This window comes from Squalius cephalus, assembly GCF_949319135.1.
Source record: "Squalius cephalus genome assembly, chromosome: 24".
Taxonomy (NCBI): domain Eukaryota; kingdom Metazoa; phylum Chordata; class Actinopteri; order Cypriniformes; family Leuciscidae; genus Squalius; species Squalius cephalus.
The window spans coordinates 17,301,587-17,319,975 of NC_137145.1; the positions used below are offsets into that span (position 1 = coordinate 17,301,587).

At 38.7% G+C, this 18,389-nt stretch overlaps 1 protein-coding gene across 1 annotated transcript in view; it reads left to right on the top strand.

The window, feature by feature from the left end:
- Window positions 1–18,389, top strand: part of fgf11b (fibroblast growth factor 11b) — a 59,572-nt gene that overhangs the window by 34,742 nt on the left and 6,441 nt on the right. The window contains exon 3 of the mRNA XM_079861002.1: window positions 3,953–4,056. Coding sequence (XP_079717128.1) covers window positions 3,953–4,056 — 104 coding nt within the window. The remainder of the gene's footprint in view (window positions 1–3,952; window positions 4,057–18,389) is intronic.

The window sequence follows — 18,389 nt, forward strand, 5'->3', positions numbered from 1 at the left end:
TCATTCTCGTGTTACCCAGCACATTTGAGCTTCAGCAAGAACCAATGAGGTTCATTCTCGTGTTACGCAGCACGTTTGAGCTTCAGCAAGAACCAATGAGGTTCATTCTCGTGTTACGCAGCACGTTTGAGCTTCAGCAAGAACCAATGAGGTTCATTCTCGTGTTACGCAGCACGTTTGAGCTTCAGCAAGAACCAATGAGGTTCATTCTCGTGTTACGCAGCACGTTTGAGCTTCAGCAAGAACCAATGAGGTTCATTCTCGTGTTACGCAGCACGTTTGAGCTTCAGCAAGAACCAATGAGGTTCATTCTCGTGTTACGCAGCACGTTTGAGCTTCAGCAAGAACAATGAGGTTCATTCTCGTGTTACCCAGCACATTTGAGCTTCAGCAAGAACCAATGAGGTTCATTCTCGTGTTACGCAGCACGTTTGAGCTTCAGCAAGAACCAATGAGGTTCATTCTCGTGTTACGCAGCACGTTTGAGCTTCAGCAAGAACCAATGAGGTTCATTCTCATATTACGCAGCACGTTTGAGCTTCAGCAAGAACCAATAAGGTTCATTCTCGTATTACGCAGCACGTTTGAGCTTCAGCAAGAACCAATGAGGTTCATTCTTGTGTTACGCAGCACGTTTGAGCTTCAGCAAGAACCAATGAGGTTCATTCTCGTATTACGCAGCACGTTTGAGCTTCAGCAAGGACCAATGAGGTTCATTCTCGTGTTATGCAGCACGTTTGAGCTTCAGCAAGAACCAATGAGGTTCATTCTCGTATTACGCAGCACGTTTGAGCTTCAGCAAGAACCAATGAGGTTCATTCTCGTGTTACGCAGCACGTTTGAGCTTCAGCAAGAGCCAATGAGGTTCATTCTCGTGTTACCCAGCACGTTTGAGCTTCAGCAAGAACCAATGAGGTTCATTCTCGTGTTACGCAGCACGTTTGAGCTTCAGCAAGAACCAATGAGGTTCATTCTCGTGTTACGCAGCACGTTTGAGCTTCAGCAAGAACCAATGAGGTTCATTCTCGTATTACGCTGCACGTTTGAGCTTCAGCAAGGACCAATGAAGTTCATTCTCGTGTTACGCAGCACGTTTGAGCTTCAGCAAGAACCAATGAGGTTCATTCTCGTATTACGCTGCACGTTTGAGCTTCAGCAAGGACCAATGAAGTTCATTCTCATGTTACCCAGCACGTTTGAGCTTCAGCAAGAACCAATGAGGTTCATTCTCATGTTACCCAGCACGTTTGAGCTTCAGCAAGAACCAATGAGGTTCATTCTCGTATTATGCAGCACGTTTGAGCTTCAGCAAGAACCAATGAGGTTCATTCTCGTGTTACACAGCACGTTTGAGCTTCAGCAAGAACCAATGAGGTTCATTCTCGTATTACGCTGCACGTTTGAGCTTCAGCAAGGACCAATGAGGTTCATTCTCGTGTTACGCAGCACGTTTGAGCTTCAGCAAGAACCAATGAGGTTCATTCTCGTATTACGCAGCACGTTTGAGCTTCAGCAAGGACCAATGAGGTTCATTCTCGTGTTACGCAGCACGTTTGAGCTTCAGCAAGAACAATAAGGCTCATTCTCAAGAGTTACGCAGCACGTTTGAGCTTCAGCAAGAACCAATGAGGTTCATTCTCATGTTACCCAGCACGTTTGAGCTTCAGCAAGAACCAATGAGGTTCATTCTCATGTTACCCAGCACGTTTGAGCTTCAGCAAGAACCAATGAGGTTCATTCTCGTATTACGCAGCACGTTTGAGCTTCAGCAAGAACCAATGAGGTTCATTCTCGTGTTACACAGCACGTTTGAGCTTCAGCAAGAACCAATGAGGTTCATTCTCGTATTACGCTGCACGTTTGAGCTTCAGCAAGGACCAATGAGGTTCATTCTCGTGTTACGCAGCACGTTTGAGCTTCAGCAAGAACCAATGAGGTTCATTCTCGTATTACGCAGCACGTTTGAGCTTCAGCAAGGACCAATGAGGTTCATTCTCGTGTTACGCAGCACGTTTGAGCTTCAGCAAGAACAATAAGGCTCATTCTCAAGAGTTACGCAGCAAGTTTGAGCTTCCACAAGTACTAATGAGGTTCATTCTCGTGTCTTACACATCATGTTTGAGCTTCAGCAAGAACCAAAAAGGTTTGTTCTTGTGCGTCAAGAAGGTTCGGTTGAGCTTCTGTTTATGACCACTGATCAATGTTATGTTACGATGTCTGACTCTGTTGAGTAGTTGAATCCATATGCTGTGTTTATTAAACACCGTGAAACAAACAATATAAGGTTCAAGACCGGAAGCATGGTCAGTGAGCATGCACAGGTTCGATTAACAGTAGCAGCAGTCCAAACAGCAAATGGATCAAAGTCCGTAATCCAAAAACCGTAGTCAAGAACAGGCAGAGAAACATACACGTGACAAAAAAACAAGATAACAGAAATGCTCAGTAAAGCCAGGGTAACCTGGCAATACTTCACAACATGATGAACAAACATCATGGCTTATAACAGATAAGAAAAGGAAGTGATGCAAGAAGAACAGGCAGTAGTCAGTACTCAGGCGATGGCTCCCTCTGGCGGTTGGAGGAATGGATGGCGGATGCAGATGTTAGTTTAAATGTGAATAAAAGCCTAAATTAAGTCTGTTTATCATATAAAGCGATCATGTCTCTTCAAAAAAAATTGGACTAAACTGCTAAATTTATATGGATTATTTTTACGATCTCTTTATGACCTTTTTGGAGCGCCAAAGTGGTAGTTGCATAGCTGTCAACGGAGGGAAAGAAAGCTCTCAGATTTCATCAAAAAGAACTTAATTCGTGTTCCGAAGAAGAACGAACGTCTTACAGGTTTGGAACGGCATGAGTAATAAATGACAGAATTTTCTGGTTTTTGGTAAACTATCCCTTTAATTCTTCTGTACAGGTTCAACCTGAGGTCTCAATGGCACAATCTTTTTTTTATGTTGAGTCACCATAACATGGTGTTCTCGAAGGGAAATAGACAGTAAGGAGAGAGAATGTGATGTGTCATGAGCTCTTGTGCCTTATGTAGCTCTATGTGAGTTTTGTGTGTGTGTGTGTGTGTGTGTGTGTGTGTGTGTGTAACGGATTGAGAAGTATTTTATTGGGATGGCAGTTGTCAGGGTGCGCTAGTGAAGCACATTCCTGTCTGGGTTGTCAAGGACTAGCTTACATGTCACGCTTGTCTATTGAAATGACTGTCGCACATATTAAATAACCATACTACTGCAGCATCCCATGAACGTTGTGACAGGGCGGTCTGACATGAATCCTAAACACTTCACGCCCTATGAGGTGAATTTGATGGTGCTAAATCGTTACAATAATGTCCGACAGCAATTACATACTGTCATACATATGTCAAACTCTGGCAGGAAAATCTCACTGAAGACTAATTGCAGAAATATTGACCTTAGTCTGTGAGGGAATATCTCTCTGTCTTTCCCTCCCTCTCATTGCCATTTATTTAGCATGTTTTTTATCTTCTGCTATATCTCTCAGAACCAGTGATGTTCCTTGAATCATCCATATCAAATACAATCCATCTTTCTATCAAGGACAACAGACGTAGGACAGATAGTCCCAACTGGATACCTTCCCCCACTTCATGCCATTATCTTTGCCATCCCTGACAGTTTTACATCCTCTCTTCTGTGTCTTTCTCGTCTTCATCTCTGTTATCCTGTTTCATCCTATGTTACGTTGTCTCTAGTCTTGCAAAGCCAGACATTTGACTCAAGCAAAAGGTCTGGTTGTCATTGCAGCTTATTCTTCCCAAGAACAGCCCACTTAGACAGGAAAAGACAGTTTGATTGACAACCATACAGTTTTCAACCTGAGTATTCCATTCTCTCTGACACTGTTTGCTATTCTTCATCAAGTATTTTATCTATTTTTCGGAGTATGAATTTTTCTTTATTTCGTCCCACAGCACAGTTCAACTTGATTCCTGTGGGTCTGCGGATAGTGGCGATTCAGGGAGCGAAGACTGGTTTCTACCTGGGCATGAACAGCGAGGGATATCTCTACACCTCTGTAAGTGACTGAATGCTCTTTTAAGGATTGATGATTATCATAATTAGAATAATTATGCAGGTGCCCTCCATGTGTCTCCACAATAATGATTCACAGATAATTGACGACATGCAGCTTTTAGAGAGGTAAATAATTATGCAGACATTTTAATTACTCTCCTCATATTAAAGAGTTTGGCCAAATAAACTGATGTGAAAGATGGCGTAATTAGGATGATGTGGACACTTTTCTTGGTGCTGAAAACGTCAGGCTTAGTTTATGGCGTGAAAGTATAAATTCTGGGCCTTGCGTTGAAGATTTTGGACTCTCTCCATGGTGCTGAATTTCCAGGTTGCTCTCCGTGGTGCTGAACTTCTCTGGTTATATCATTGGGGTCCAATCCTGTTCCTCCAGGACCACCATCCTACAGAGTATACAAATAATACTAATGAAACACACCTAAGGTAATGAAGGTCTTCAGGAAGACTAGAAGGGTCAGGTTGGTGTGTTGGATTAGGTTTGAGGCAGCCTTCCAGGGGCCGAATTGGGCACCCCAGGGCACCAGAATCTTCATGACTGATCCAATTATTTTTTTATTTTTTTATTTAGGAGCTCTAATGTCACAACACCAAATAAAATGGTTCAATATGCAGTTCTGTATAGATAGACTACCGTTCAAAAGCCTAAGGTCTGTATTATTTTTTTAAATGTTTTTAAATTATGCACACCAACAGTAAAAACAAAAATATTGTGAAATATATTAATAATATATATTAATATTTTATATATTTTATAATTAATTGTTGTGATGGCAAAGCTGAATTTTCAGCATCATTACTCCAGTCTTCAGTGTCACATGACCCTTTAGAAATCATTATAATATGCTGATTTCTTTGCTGAATTAAATGGTTAATTTGCTTTCCAAAAAAAAAAAAAAAATTACTTAGCCCAAACATTTTTTGAACGGTAGTGCATTTAGCCACAATGCATTTTAAAAAGATTAATCTCACTTGAAAAGCAACAACAGGATATCTGAAATCTCTTGTGGTTCTGGAAACATTTCAAATCCTGTTTTAAATGTACTAGATACCCTATAGTCAGATTGGATATGTGCTGTCACTGCTCTCAAAGGTCAATCTTTCCCATAAAAATAAAAACAATAACAAGGGATTAGCCCATGCAGTGTGTCCAATTACCCAAATTGTGCTTGAGGTGGAGTAGAATGGAAAGCAGCAGCATTAGCAGGCAAGGTAGAGCAGATATTTAGACTGTCACGGCCAGAGCAGGATAAAGAGAACAGAGAGCATGATGAGACGGCTCTCAGAGAGAGAGAGACATTGAGTGTGTGTTTGTTAAGCTGTGTATATGAGTGTGTGAGTGTGCATCCCAGAGCTGCCGATTAGAATGCGGGGATGAGAGAGCTTTTGTCTCCTGCCTCTCTGTGAACTGAGAAATGAGGGGATTTTCTTCTCAGAAGTGGAGAGCTGCATTTGGTTCAAAGGCAACTGACTCTAATTCAGAGCCTGTGTAGCTTACCGATGCGCTGCAAGCCTTGGGACATTCTGCCCTGTGTTGCTATCCTAAGACTGTCCCTCCTCCCCTTTTTTATGTCTTAGGTCTGGTCCGTCTATGCTGTCACTGTCCTTTTCACCGACTCCTTTCATTTGGACTCATCCTTAACAGATTTGTCCTTTCCGTGCTACTGTAACCATCTGAATTTGTCCTGTAGTTGCCCTGTTCCAGTCTTTGGCAGTCAAACAAACCTTATTTTTGCTTGCAGTCGAATCAGAGATCATTACATTGAATTCTGTGTATTTTAATCAATGTCAAAGGGGTTACGTAAGCAGATTAATTTGGGAATGTTTACAATGCATGCTGCTTAACTGGCATCTGGATGCAGGAAATCATACTGGGTTTTGTTATATCACCATTGCGTCTGTGTGTGCATAAGATTTTTTTTAAGCATATGTGAGGGTTTAAATGCGAGTGCAAGTGTGTGTTTGATAACCATCGACTTGGTGAAAGCGTGTGTAACGGAACAGACAAATGTGTGAGAGAGGCTCAGAAACTCGGAGGACACAGCCAATGGGGAAACACCTCAATCCCCGGAGCATTTTTCTCTTCCGCATGCTCCCATTCCCCTCCCCTCTCCTCCCCTCCCCTCCCCTCCTCACTGCAGCTAAAGAGAAGGTCATTCATAATATGCCACTATATTGTCAAGCTCTATAAGTATCTCATTGTAATAAGCCCACGTAAATTAGACGAGCTGCCTCAGGGATTGTGCTCTTCTGCCACATAATGGATTTCATACATCCATTTGGGCAGACATTCTTCATGTACTCATGCAGCATTTGGTGCAAAGCCTGTAATGACCATTAAGGTTTAAAATGCACCGTCAAATCTGGAAGAGGCAATTCAGCTGAATGATTTAAAAGGTTAAAATTCACAAAATGTGCATTTATGACAACATTCCATTGTCATTTACTTTTGAATATGGCACATCCATCATATAAAAATGCTGTGAGTTAGATTTGTCATGGCTATCTCAAAGTACTCTCCTTTTACAGTTTTGTCTTTTGACGGCATATGTAAGGAACAGATGTTTTATGGTAAATAATGTAACCTTACTTTAAATTAATTATACTCTTAACTGGCAAAATAACATTTTGGAAGACTGATGAAAATTGTCTATGATGGTTATTTTCTTCCCCTAATGTAATTAGAATAGATTTAACTTTAATTTGTTCAATTTGTTCTGTTTAATGAAAAAGAAACATTCCGGCTTTGTGCTGAGCAAAAATTAAACGGTTCAAAAAATAGTATTAATAATTAATTAGCCATAACAGTCTAAATAAAAATTATTTTTAGAATCCTACACTCATAAAGTGAATAAAGGTTGCAAAATTGAGTCGCAAAGATGCCAAAGAAGAACCATTTTGCATTCCCCAAAGAACCTTTTAAAAGTTCTTAAAGAATCGTTTTTTCTTAGTGTGAAGAACATTTCAATAAATTCTCTAAACAGTCTTTTTCCATTTTAAAGAACTTGTGCAATGAAAAGTTTCCATGGATGATAAAGGTTTTTTCTGGAACCATAGATCCCAATAAATAACCTTTATTTTTAAGAGTGGAGATTCATTGGTCAAGAACAGGGAACCCCAATGTTCTGTCATCATCATTACACATATTATATTTTCTTTCTTCCACTGAACACAAAAGAGGATATTTTACAGAATGTGAGCTTCTCTTATAGACTAAAGTGGATGGTAACTGTCAAGCTCCAAAAAGAAAAAGAAGCATAATCCAACCCATATGATGATATATTAATCTATATTGGAATAACATGAGGATGAGTAAAATATGACCGAATTTGCATTTCTGGTTGAACTATTTCATCAACTTCCAACACTGAGCTGAAAGCTTTCCAGCAGCCTTCATTGTTCTGCGTCTTGAACTATCCAGGCAGCAGCTGTGTAGCCCTGGAGAGCGATGGGGAATGGACTACTGAGGGAACCTCCATGCTATTGGTCTACAGTTATATGGGCATCAAGGTCTGTGAGATACCTGTTGTGGAGTTATGAAAATGATTTTCTGATAAAAATAGAGCCTTGTCCCGTCCTGACCCATTTTATAGACAGTATGCTCTGGAAAAACCCTCCTGGGCTGAGCGAGAGAGGGTGAGAAAGAGAACATGAGAAAGATATGAGGAGTGGGAGGCGCTGACACAGTTGTAAGGTTCCTGACAGAAATAGTTATGGGCCTGTTGCCACGATCAGCCATTATTCAGACGACACAGGCTTCGATTTAAAACTACTTGCTTCAAACTAAGTTTCTACCAGATAACTTGCAGTATAATGGCATTGTCTGAGCACAATAGGTGCATGTGTGGGTGGGTGGGTGTGTGATTTGTGTGACCTCAGACAAGATATAGTGTATAGTAGGGCTGGGCAAAAAATATCGATTTCTCGATTTTAATCGATTCTCATTTTTACGAAACGATATCTATTCTTAAATCCCAAGAATCGATTAGTCATCCTGTTTTCAGTTGATGAATGAATGGAACATTGTTGCGCGCATCCAATCCAATAAATCGCAATCATCTTTGGGCTTTGTTATTATTGATATGAAACAAAGTCTCAGATTTCAAATTACGTCCATTTTCTTACGAAATTCAAAAACATAATTACCGTTTTGGCGCTGTGGCGTGAGATCGCTCTGGCGCAGCTCAAGAGAAGCAGCAGCGCGGAGCGCACGTGATCTTCCCTTCCGCATTAATAATACCAGTTACAGCGCGAAATAAACATGAATGAGCATCTGAAAGTGTGTTAAAAGATAGAGTACAACTTATCGAAGTCCGTATCATGTCACATGGAATCGCTCAATCACTGTTTCAACCGTGGAAAGACGTTAGTAAACAATGTCATGTAACGTCACATTTACCTCAGAAAAACCATATCCAGTGACCATAAACTCGTTAGTCAGCTAGAAAAATTTACTCTAGAGAGGAGCATTTTGTTAAATATATGCACCATATTACATATTCATTATAATGTTTAATGTTCTTCAATATTTAATGCATGTTTGAATAAATCTGGAAAGTTTTTTATGACAGCCACCATTTAAATGTTTTATATAATTTCATATAACTTTATTATTATAAAAATGAATAAAAAGTGTATTTTAAGTGTTTGTATACAAATCAGTTAATTTTTACCTTCAATATTATAGTAGGCTAATGAAGCCTATAGGCTACAACTGACTCCCAGTTACAATAATAGTTAAGAGATTTGTTTTCCTTGAGAAAATTTGCAATGTATTGTAGCTGATATCCAAAATAATCGATATTGAATCGAATCGAATCGAATCGTAATCGAAATCGAATCGAATTGCAAGCTTGTGAATAGAAATCGAATTGAATTGTGAAATTTGTGTCAATACCCAGCCCTAGTGTATAGTGTCTGTTCTGGTGCCTTCATCTCTGGTTTGATAAATGGTTTCTATAGACTCTCTCCTCTACAGATGGTATTGAGATTCCGAATGCTTCTGTCACTGAGATGCAATCACACCCATCACACCGCAGACTCAAAAGAGAGACTTTTGGTTTGTAAAGGTAAATGAAAAGCCAGAGACATACCGATATGAATCCAAACTAGAACACATGCAATTGCTTTCAAACACACCTCATTCCCAGCGCTCCCTCACAAGTCGACGAGGGACGGAGAAAGAGAGAGAGAGAGAGAGAGAGAGACAGAAGTGTAAGTGATTCAGTAATCTTCTCCTTCCCCCTTGCAGGTAATGAACTGCAGATTGTAGCTGTTCATCCCCATAAACCCTCTGCGGCATTTTAAGCTGCCTCCATTTCCCATAAGCCCCCTTATGAACCCTAGCTTCAATTGAGTATCTTATTACTCTGTGGCCTTTGTCTTTGCACAAGGTGATCTCAGTATTCGTAGGTATATTAGAATGTGTTGATAGACACTAATATACTATATTTCATGTATGTACATAGAGACACACTAAGCTTTCCATGTACTCTGACGACTGGTTGGAGCTGAAGCTGAGTGAATGTGGAATTAAAGCATACATTGACTACAATGTAATCCCTTATTAAAGCAACACTAAGGAACTTTTCCTCTTCGGTCGCCCTACAGGTTGGAAGCGGTCCATTAAAGTCCATTACCGCTGTCGTAAATAATTTCGCCGCCCGCAGCCTACAGTCACACGCACACTCGCTGTTTATCTAGCACCGGCTTTGGAATGAACGATGTCCACTGACAAGGTAGAGTATGTTGCATGATTTCATGAAAGTATGATGTATTGCGACATCAGAAACGAAGGAAAACTAAATAATGACTATCGTAACGCTTGGCGTAAAGCAAGTCAAATTTGTAGTTTTCTTATGTCTCATTCGAACTACAGAAACGCGACCCGGTTTGGCAAACTTGCATGGTGTGGTTATAGCAGATATAGGGCTGCAAAGCGAATCCAGAAGTGCCTTTCACCCTGTTACTGTACGACTTGATGAACCACTGATACGATTTTGGAAACATTATTTTAAGGTAAAAAATGTTCCTTAGTGTTGCTTTAATATTTTGTTGGTTCTCCCTTCATTTATTACAGCAGACATTCTTCTGGGTATTGACTCACTAAACATTGCGTATGCGCCATGCTAAACTTATTTAAAATCGTCCTTAAAAGTTGAGCTTCATTTGAAGACCTGCTTTACTTATCACAAATCAGGTTTATCATTTCCCAAAGGGTTTCAATGGCTTTAAGGTCAGGGGACTGAGGAGGCCACTTAAAGACTTCAAAATGCTGAGCATGAACACTTTCAATCCATGGTAATCAACTGTAGTTCAAAACATGTCCTGTGTTAAAATGGATATTTTGTATTTTTACTCAGCCTGTACTCGGTGGCAGTCAAATAATGAGTCACTAACAGCTGATTTGTCTAACGGTTCATTCATCACACTGGAAATGAAAGGGTCAAGTCGAGTGCACTGCAATCTCATGCTGTGTTTTATACTGCCCATTTTGGAAAATATAGTTCATCCTAGCAATATGTGCATGCATACTGCAGAAAGAATAGCATTTCTATTCTAAATATTCAGGAAAGCGAATGCGTTTCACTCATTACAGATTCACGTTTGTCATTGGTGTCACAACAGTTCCGATCGATCTTTCGACATCACACAACAAAATGAAAACACGAAGTCAAATCAGGCAAGTCAATGTGGTGGTGTTAAACATATTTAATTAACCTAATTTATCACAAATACAATATAAACAACCTATTCGATTAATCGTTGAACCTTAATAGATTTGTAAACATTTGAAGTGTTTATATTTAGATGCTGTCAGTACTTTGATATTGTAAACGTACGTGTGCTCCACACTTTGCATACGAATAAAAAAAGAGATCCATTTTCTTTGCCACATGCTCATTAGTAATACTTCCTGGTTGTCCCCCCAACAACAGCCCTGTTCCAGATCGTTCATTAAAACAGGAGATGCCATCTTGCATTCCATAACATAATTCTTATTGACAGGGACCCTCAATTCATCACACAAAACAAAGATAAATGCCAAGAGCGTAAATTGATTGTGGCCTCGCCTGCATTCGTTTCATCCATCCATTGATGTTTCCTAAAGTAGCACTGCATGCTTTATAGACTTATGTAATGTTGTATGTCACTGAACATCTGCCGAACACACAAACTAACTACATGGAATGCTGTGGGAAGACACATTACACATATGTACACATGCATTCAAGCGCAAGGATTAACTGATGCATAAACATATTGGGTAGAAAAAAAAAACACACACACTCGCTCATGAAATGTAAGCCCCATTAAGGAGCTTTATGTTGAGAGATGATCATGGACGAGACTGGCCCCAAATGACATACAGACAGAGATTATTGCACTGTAGGGGCCACTTTCGGTCAGACAGCATCATCATATCCGGTGTGGAAACTAAAGTGTCTGCCGTAGCCCCTGCTGGTGAATACCGTTACTACACCTATCTACACGTCTCAATCAACTCCCACACTTCCTAGGCCATGAACCAGTAAATCATGTATATGAACTCAGACATTGGTATAGTCAGACACAGAGACATAAGGACTCAAACCCACTCTATCCCAACATCCCTACGGGTATTTATGAATAACAACAGAACTGATATCTTTATTTCATTATTTTTTACATTATGATAAATACTTTGCATGTTACATATACGTGCAAAATTTCAACTGTAAATAAATTATAAATGTTAGCTAGATTATGTTCATTACCTGTTTAGCGATGTTTGTTTATGTTGACATTATGATTAAATAATGTTTTGTATTTTTAAGAACAACTTCCGTTAAGAGAACATAGTGCACATCGATGCTCCCTGGTTTCCATGGTGCATTGTGGGACTTTTAGGGAATGAAAGTTTCGGTGAACTGGAGGGATTTTGCGATAGCCCTTAAAATGGCCGACTCCCTGATCAGTGCCCTGACTACTGAATTAGGGCGCTGATTGAGATGCAGCCTACATCTTTCTCTATAGAGTGCTGCAGGGATGATGTAGTTTTGTTAACCAAAACCTGGAAATGGGTTTTCATTTGAGCACTTCCGGTTCCGCCATCCCAGTCAATGGATTTTTGGTTAAATGCTTGAAATTAGGTCCGTTGTTAACACAAGCTCAAGATATTTTCGTGTTATATTCTACAACATAATATACATAGTAATACCCCCCTTAATTGTGATTTTGTTTTTTAAAGCGTTTACTCGTCTTGTAAAAGGTGGTTGCTAACAAGTGGCTAAATGGGACTACAGAGATTGTCGTGGACATTAAACGTCATCAGCTGAACAGGTAAACTCATCTACTCACTAGTCCACTTTCACAGCCTCGTTGTGTTTATAATCATGCTCTAGCAAGCTATCATAACTACAACTTTCAGGGAAAATGTTTTGAAATAAAAACTGAAATAGTTGCGACAGTGGTGTAATTTATAGCCTACAATTAGCTTTTTACTTTAGTTCATAAAAGTGAACAAAATGTGTAAGGATCATTAACTTTTTGTTGGTCAGAGAGCTTATTCTATGCAATATTCCAAAAGCCGATGGAAAAATCCTATTGGCTTTTTCTCAAGGGAATCGGGGTGATGCTAACTTACGGGTTGGCCTACAAAATTACATCATCACTGCAGCGCTCTATTGAAGGCCATTTAAGAGTTCCTGTATTTTCAGACTAAATAAGACACTAAAAGCAAATATTTTGCAAATACAACACTTTTTTTTTTTTCACAGCGTGCATATAATTCATCCAGTTCCTCTCTTTCTTTTTCCGTTCTGCCAGTGCCATAGGCCTTCTCCACTCTCAGGAAGCATAGCACTCATTTATAGCTTGAGTTGTAACTTTGGTTTCCCAGTGTTCCTTTGTGGCCGAGACTCTTGTTTTGTGTGTTTCGCATGATCTTGAGATGAAGGGCATATTTCTCTGTCTACTTCCTGTCTCAGTGTAACGCCTTTAGCTGTAGTCATGGATTTGGGACTAATACAAAGTTTCACTGAATAATGCATGTGTCTTTGAAATAGCATAATTGATATCAATTATTCAACCGTGTCTCCAGCATTGTGTTACGTTTCCAGAACTTCCTGCGGAGAATCTAATGGACACAGAGGTCACGTTGGTCTCAAAAATCCAAGAAAATTCCAAGGCTGCTCTGTTGCACAACTTTTAAAGCTTGTAAGATTCTCTCTTACGGGCATTAAAGTGATTTTAAAAAGTGCTGTAATGTATGTGTTTCTTGTCATTGGCAGTTTTACGTCACTGTTAAATTTTTCATCCTCTTTTAGTTATTGTTGTGTTTGGCGTTAAAGGTGCAACAGGCCTTGTGGAACATTGCAGATTGCTCTTTGTAGCACTTGAGCGGGCGCTGTAAACTGCCCTCGAGTAAAGCGTTTCTGAGTTTGCCATGTGGCAGTAACAAGGTCATTAACTCCACTTCGATGAGAGATAGAAACAGCACAGCAGTCGGATCCCACATCCTCCGTCTGTCAATTTCATGCTCTCTGAACCAAGAGCTGTGAGAAGAAGCTTGCAGAACGTCTTGGATTGGGACGTCATAGCTCAGGTCCCGTGGTGGCTGTGTGGCGGAGTGTGTGGGTGCATGTTTTGTTGAGTCTGCGTGCTTGCTAGTATGGGTAGTTCACACTATAAAATTTTAATTATTCATAATTTTTAAGCTTAAAAATTCAAGCAACATTATAGGCCTACAGTACATTTCTAAGTCAGTACCATAGCAATCTGTAGTCAAATATATGCACGTATCAGACGATATATGTTCATTTTTAATGTTATAGGCCCGATAAGAAAATTTGGCCGATATATTAAATCCGATAAATAATAGATTATTTCCTTCAGCTGAGACACAGATGTGCACCGTTCACCATTGCTTTGAATTCTTTGAAATATGATTGGAATCACTTCAAACAGAAAAATACAGATAAGTGCAACATGTGCAGCGCAATTCTGTCATGAGAACATTATAATTGTGTGCTTGGGACAGCTTTAAATGGTGAAACTTTTGTTTTTGTAACCAGGCTCTCAAAAATTTATCAGCCATTATATTGGTTATTGGCTTCCAAACATAAAGAATTATTGGTATTGGCCAAATGCTTCATATTGGTGCATTACACACACACACACACACACACACAATATTGCTGAGTCTGAAGGACATTATAAGGTGAATTTTATTTACAAGCTCATGGTCAATTTTGATGTCATATGGTGTAAGTCATACAAAGCCTTCTTGATTTAAGCCCGTTTAATTGTCATTCATACACAAATACTTTGCCATGTGTCAGCATAAATTAGTCCATAGACTTACCAATCTTAATTCGAAAAGTTACTTCCGGTCTGGAATGGTGTTCCTTTTCTGATGACGTCAGTTTGACGGCTTGGGTTGAAAACGCTTAACCACTCCCCTCAAACCGTTTTAGTCTGCTATGAACAGAGATGGAGAGGAGGAGTGCTAAAGTAAAACCCTGCCCTCTGTTCAGTATTCTGTTTCACTTGGAAATACGTCACAATGTAAAGTCGTTTGCAACTTTCGGTTCACGGGGACTTTAATATATTTGTCATTTTAGATATTAGGCATTTAACACATATATCAAGGATGCTATTGGTTTTATTATGATCCAATGGTGTGATGCAAAATCCTTTTGTTTGACATTCATAATAATTTATAATATTATTTAAATATATTTTTTGGACAAAAAAAATGTAAATGACATATTTGTATTACAAATCTGTCACCATCAGCATTTAATTTTTTATAGTTTGCTTTGTCATAAGCTTAAAGTACACGTATTTGAAAAGTTAAGAAATTCTTCAGAGTTTATAAATACGATTTCATATTTTTATAATAGAATAAATTGTCACAACATATGATAGTGTCTGTGTATGCCTAGAAAATTCCATATCATATTAATTTCTTTGTAGCCAAGAGTGGTACAAACTTCTCATTGTTAAAATCCGCGTGAACTGGAAGTTACGACTGACTTTACTTTAGTATTGTGACTTATTGTAAAATAGAATAGTAAAATGAGGAAAAAAATAAGGGTGGAGCTTGATTTTTAGGGCACCGCCTCACAATCTCTAGCTTGAAGTGGTTAAGGATGTTCCGCCCAAAGAATTTACAGAGGGGGAAGCATACTTTCAGATTTTGAATCTTTTTTTTTTTTTATGACCAAGTAGAACAGATTCAATCAGACACTTGCATACAAAAGGAGAGAAATGGGGGGAGGCAGCGAAGAAGGAGGAGAAGGGGAGGAGAGAGGGTGGGGCGAGGGGAAGGTCAGAGTGCTGCTCTGCATAATAAAGATCTCGGCATCGTCATCGGGATTCTCCACACGCACGCTGGATATTACCTTTTTCTCCACATGTCATTCCAACCCATTCCACCAGGACACGCAAGCTGAAGGAGCATGTCTAACTCGTTCAAGAGTCAGAGCGAAAGGATTAGCTTTTTATTTAAGCCCGTAATCATGGCTACTCAATGCAAACTCTCCCACGCACAGATAGGAGCTGGTCATCTAGGTCAGGGGATTTAAACCTGGGGTCCAGGGGGTGCTAGGGAGACTATGAAAAGTTTGAGAAAATAAGATTTTACAAAATGGATCTAGGGTTGTCTATGACAAAATGTGCACTTAAGATATCAATGAAACATTGAATAAATTATTTATTTTCTAAATCTAATAATATTACGATTTAATGCCATTCCTTTCCAAAGAGTGCTCAGAAATCATGAGATTAGTCGTGATGATAATTGCATTGACAGCACTAGTTTTCATATTTGTAATCATTTAGATTTCATATAGATTTTAGAATGATTTTTGATTAGAGAATTATTATATTTATATACTGTACGTATAATGTTCATCTCAGACATGCTAAATAAAAAGTAACTATTTTTAGAGAATATTAATAATAACATTTTGCTTAATCAATGAAAATATAAAAGCCAGTTTTGACCCTTATTTAATTTTGTTGTTTTTATAATATCACAATTAATTTCTCATACTGTGTTAACCCTTGTGTTATGTTGCGGGTCAATTTGACCCGTTTAGATTTTCTAGTCGTTGGAAATACTGGTTAACCTATGTTTTTTTTCTTGATATTTTGTGACTATTTCTCATTTATCATCATGAACATGCATGCAAAGTTTCAACATGCTGGTGTTTTTTGACATATACAAACAAAATTACTGTTCCTTTCGTGATGTTCGCGGGTCAATTTGACCCGCATATTTTAATGCTCTAAGGCAACTGTACGGACCCAAAATAATAACATTTCTTGTTATATTTTGTTATTTTATTTTTTTACTACCTTATGAAGCTAAAATAATTGGTTTTCCACATTTATTTCAATACAGAAAAATATTTTGTCAGCCACAGATGGTAAAAATTACCTATCATTTATTTTTTCAAGCTACCTAAATAATATTAAACCTTTTTTTTTCTTGATATTTTGTGACTTTTTCACATTTATCATCATGAACATGCAAAGTTTCAACATGCTGGTGTTTTTTTTTTTTTACATATACAAACAAAATTACTATTACGTTTGTGATGTTCGCAGGTCAATTTGACCATCATAGGCAGCTATTCAAAAGCAACTGTACAGACACAAAATAAAAACATTTATTTTATGTATGTCAGGGCATCAACTCCAGTTCTAAAGTGTAAGTGTATCTAAAAGTGCTCTAACCCAAACCAAACACACTTGAAAAAGCTAAATCATGGTGTTCAGAATTAATTGCAAATTACAAATGAAATTTTTTGACAGACACAGATAGTAAAATAAGCTCTCATTTATATATTCAAGATATCTGAAATATATTGAGACTTCGACATAGACAGCAGGAAAAATTAGCTCAGATTAATTGATTAATTGTTCAGTTATGATGTTCTAAGCAAAAAAAAAAAAAAAAAAAAGTAAAAAAAATGTATATGCAAATATATATAAATATAACATATATTCAGATTTTAAATAGTTTTAAAAAATGGTTAAAAAACATTTTCATTAAATCATATCTTCAGATATATATTTTTTGGAATATTTGACAAATGTTGATATTAAAAGTTTACAGTTTGAACCTGAATCTTTGTTGTTTTTCATAGTGTGATTTTTGAGGAATTGTATTGAATCCAATGCGGGTCAATTTGACCTGGACCATAAGGGGAGTGCACAGAATTCCAACATAACACAAGGGTTAATGAAAGTTTGTTTGTGAAAATGTGGAGCTGAATTTATATTTTAGGAAGGGGGTCTGTCCTATGGAGGTTTTTGGCATCAAAATGTAAAAAAAAAAAAAAAAAAACGAACTTAGGTTGACTTTAGGTCAACTCCTGGTAGATGGAGTCGGAGGATAGAGATCAAGTTCTTAATGTCTTAAGATTGTTCCACCACAAGCTATGCTGTGATTCATGTTGTGTAATAGGTCAAAGGTCAACTTTCAGGGTAATATATTGGAAGCCTGAACTTGAAAATGTGAGGTGGGGGGTGTTGATGTCCTTCACGGTGGCCATGGTAACTCGATTCACACGATTAGATTGTAATTAGCATTCCATAAGGCTGATCATCTATTGATCTCCTCCGTCTGTGAGATTCGGAGGACAACAAATACGTGAGGCAAAAGCTGCTTAGTTTGATGCATAGGCCAGGAGGGAGGGAGGGAGGGAGGGAGGGAGGGTAGGTTGGATAAAATGAGTGAAAGAAAAAGAACGAGAGAGCTGATGAAGACAAGTCTAAGAAAAAAAATCCTGAGCGTTGCATAGACTAAAAGCAGACAGGCAGAAATTTGGTTGTATTTGCTAGTTTTCACTCAAGCTGCTTAATAGTGGGGAAGAAAAACTCCCTGTAACCCTTTCATTCCCTTCCAGACCCCAGCATCTTCTCTGTTTCTCTTTCCCTCACCCGGTCTAAATCTCTCAGTCTCCGGTGGCTTGCCGAAAGTCTTCAGTCAGCCGTTTCTGCTTGGCTACCCTCAGTAAATCAATCCTGCTGATTGGGTCTGCTCTCTGACAGGGCAAGGACCCTGACGAAGACTAAGAGAGATGTATACATGTCGCTCCTAGTTACAGTCACCCGGCTACAGCAGCTTGTATTGGTGGGAAGGGCTCTTAGCGAAAGGGAGATGAATGGGAACAGCGAGGTTATGCTCGGAACGTGCTAAATTAAAGTTTTAGGTTGAAAGCGGAGTGTGTTTTTCTTCATCTCAGGTCGTGACATTTTGAGTATCTGTAGATTTGTGGGCTCTGCTTTCAAGTTTGTATGTTTACATTAGCATTCCGGTAC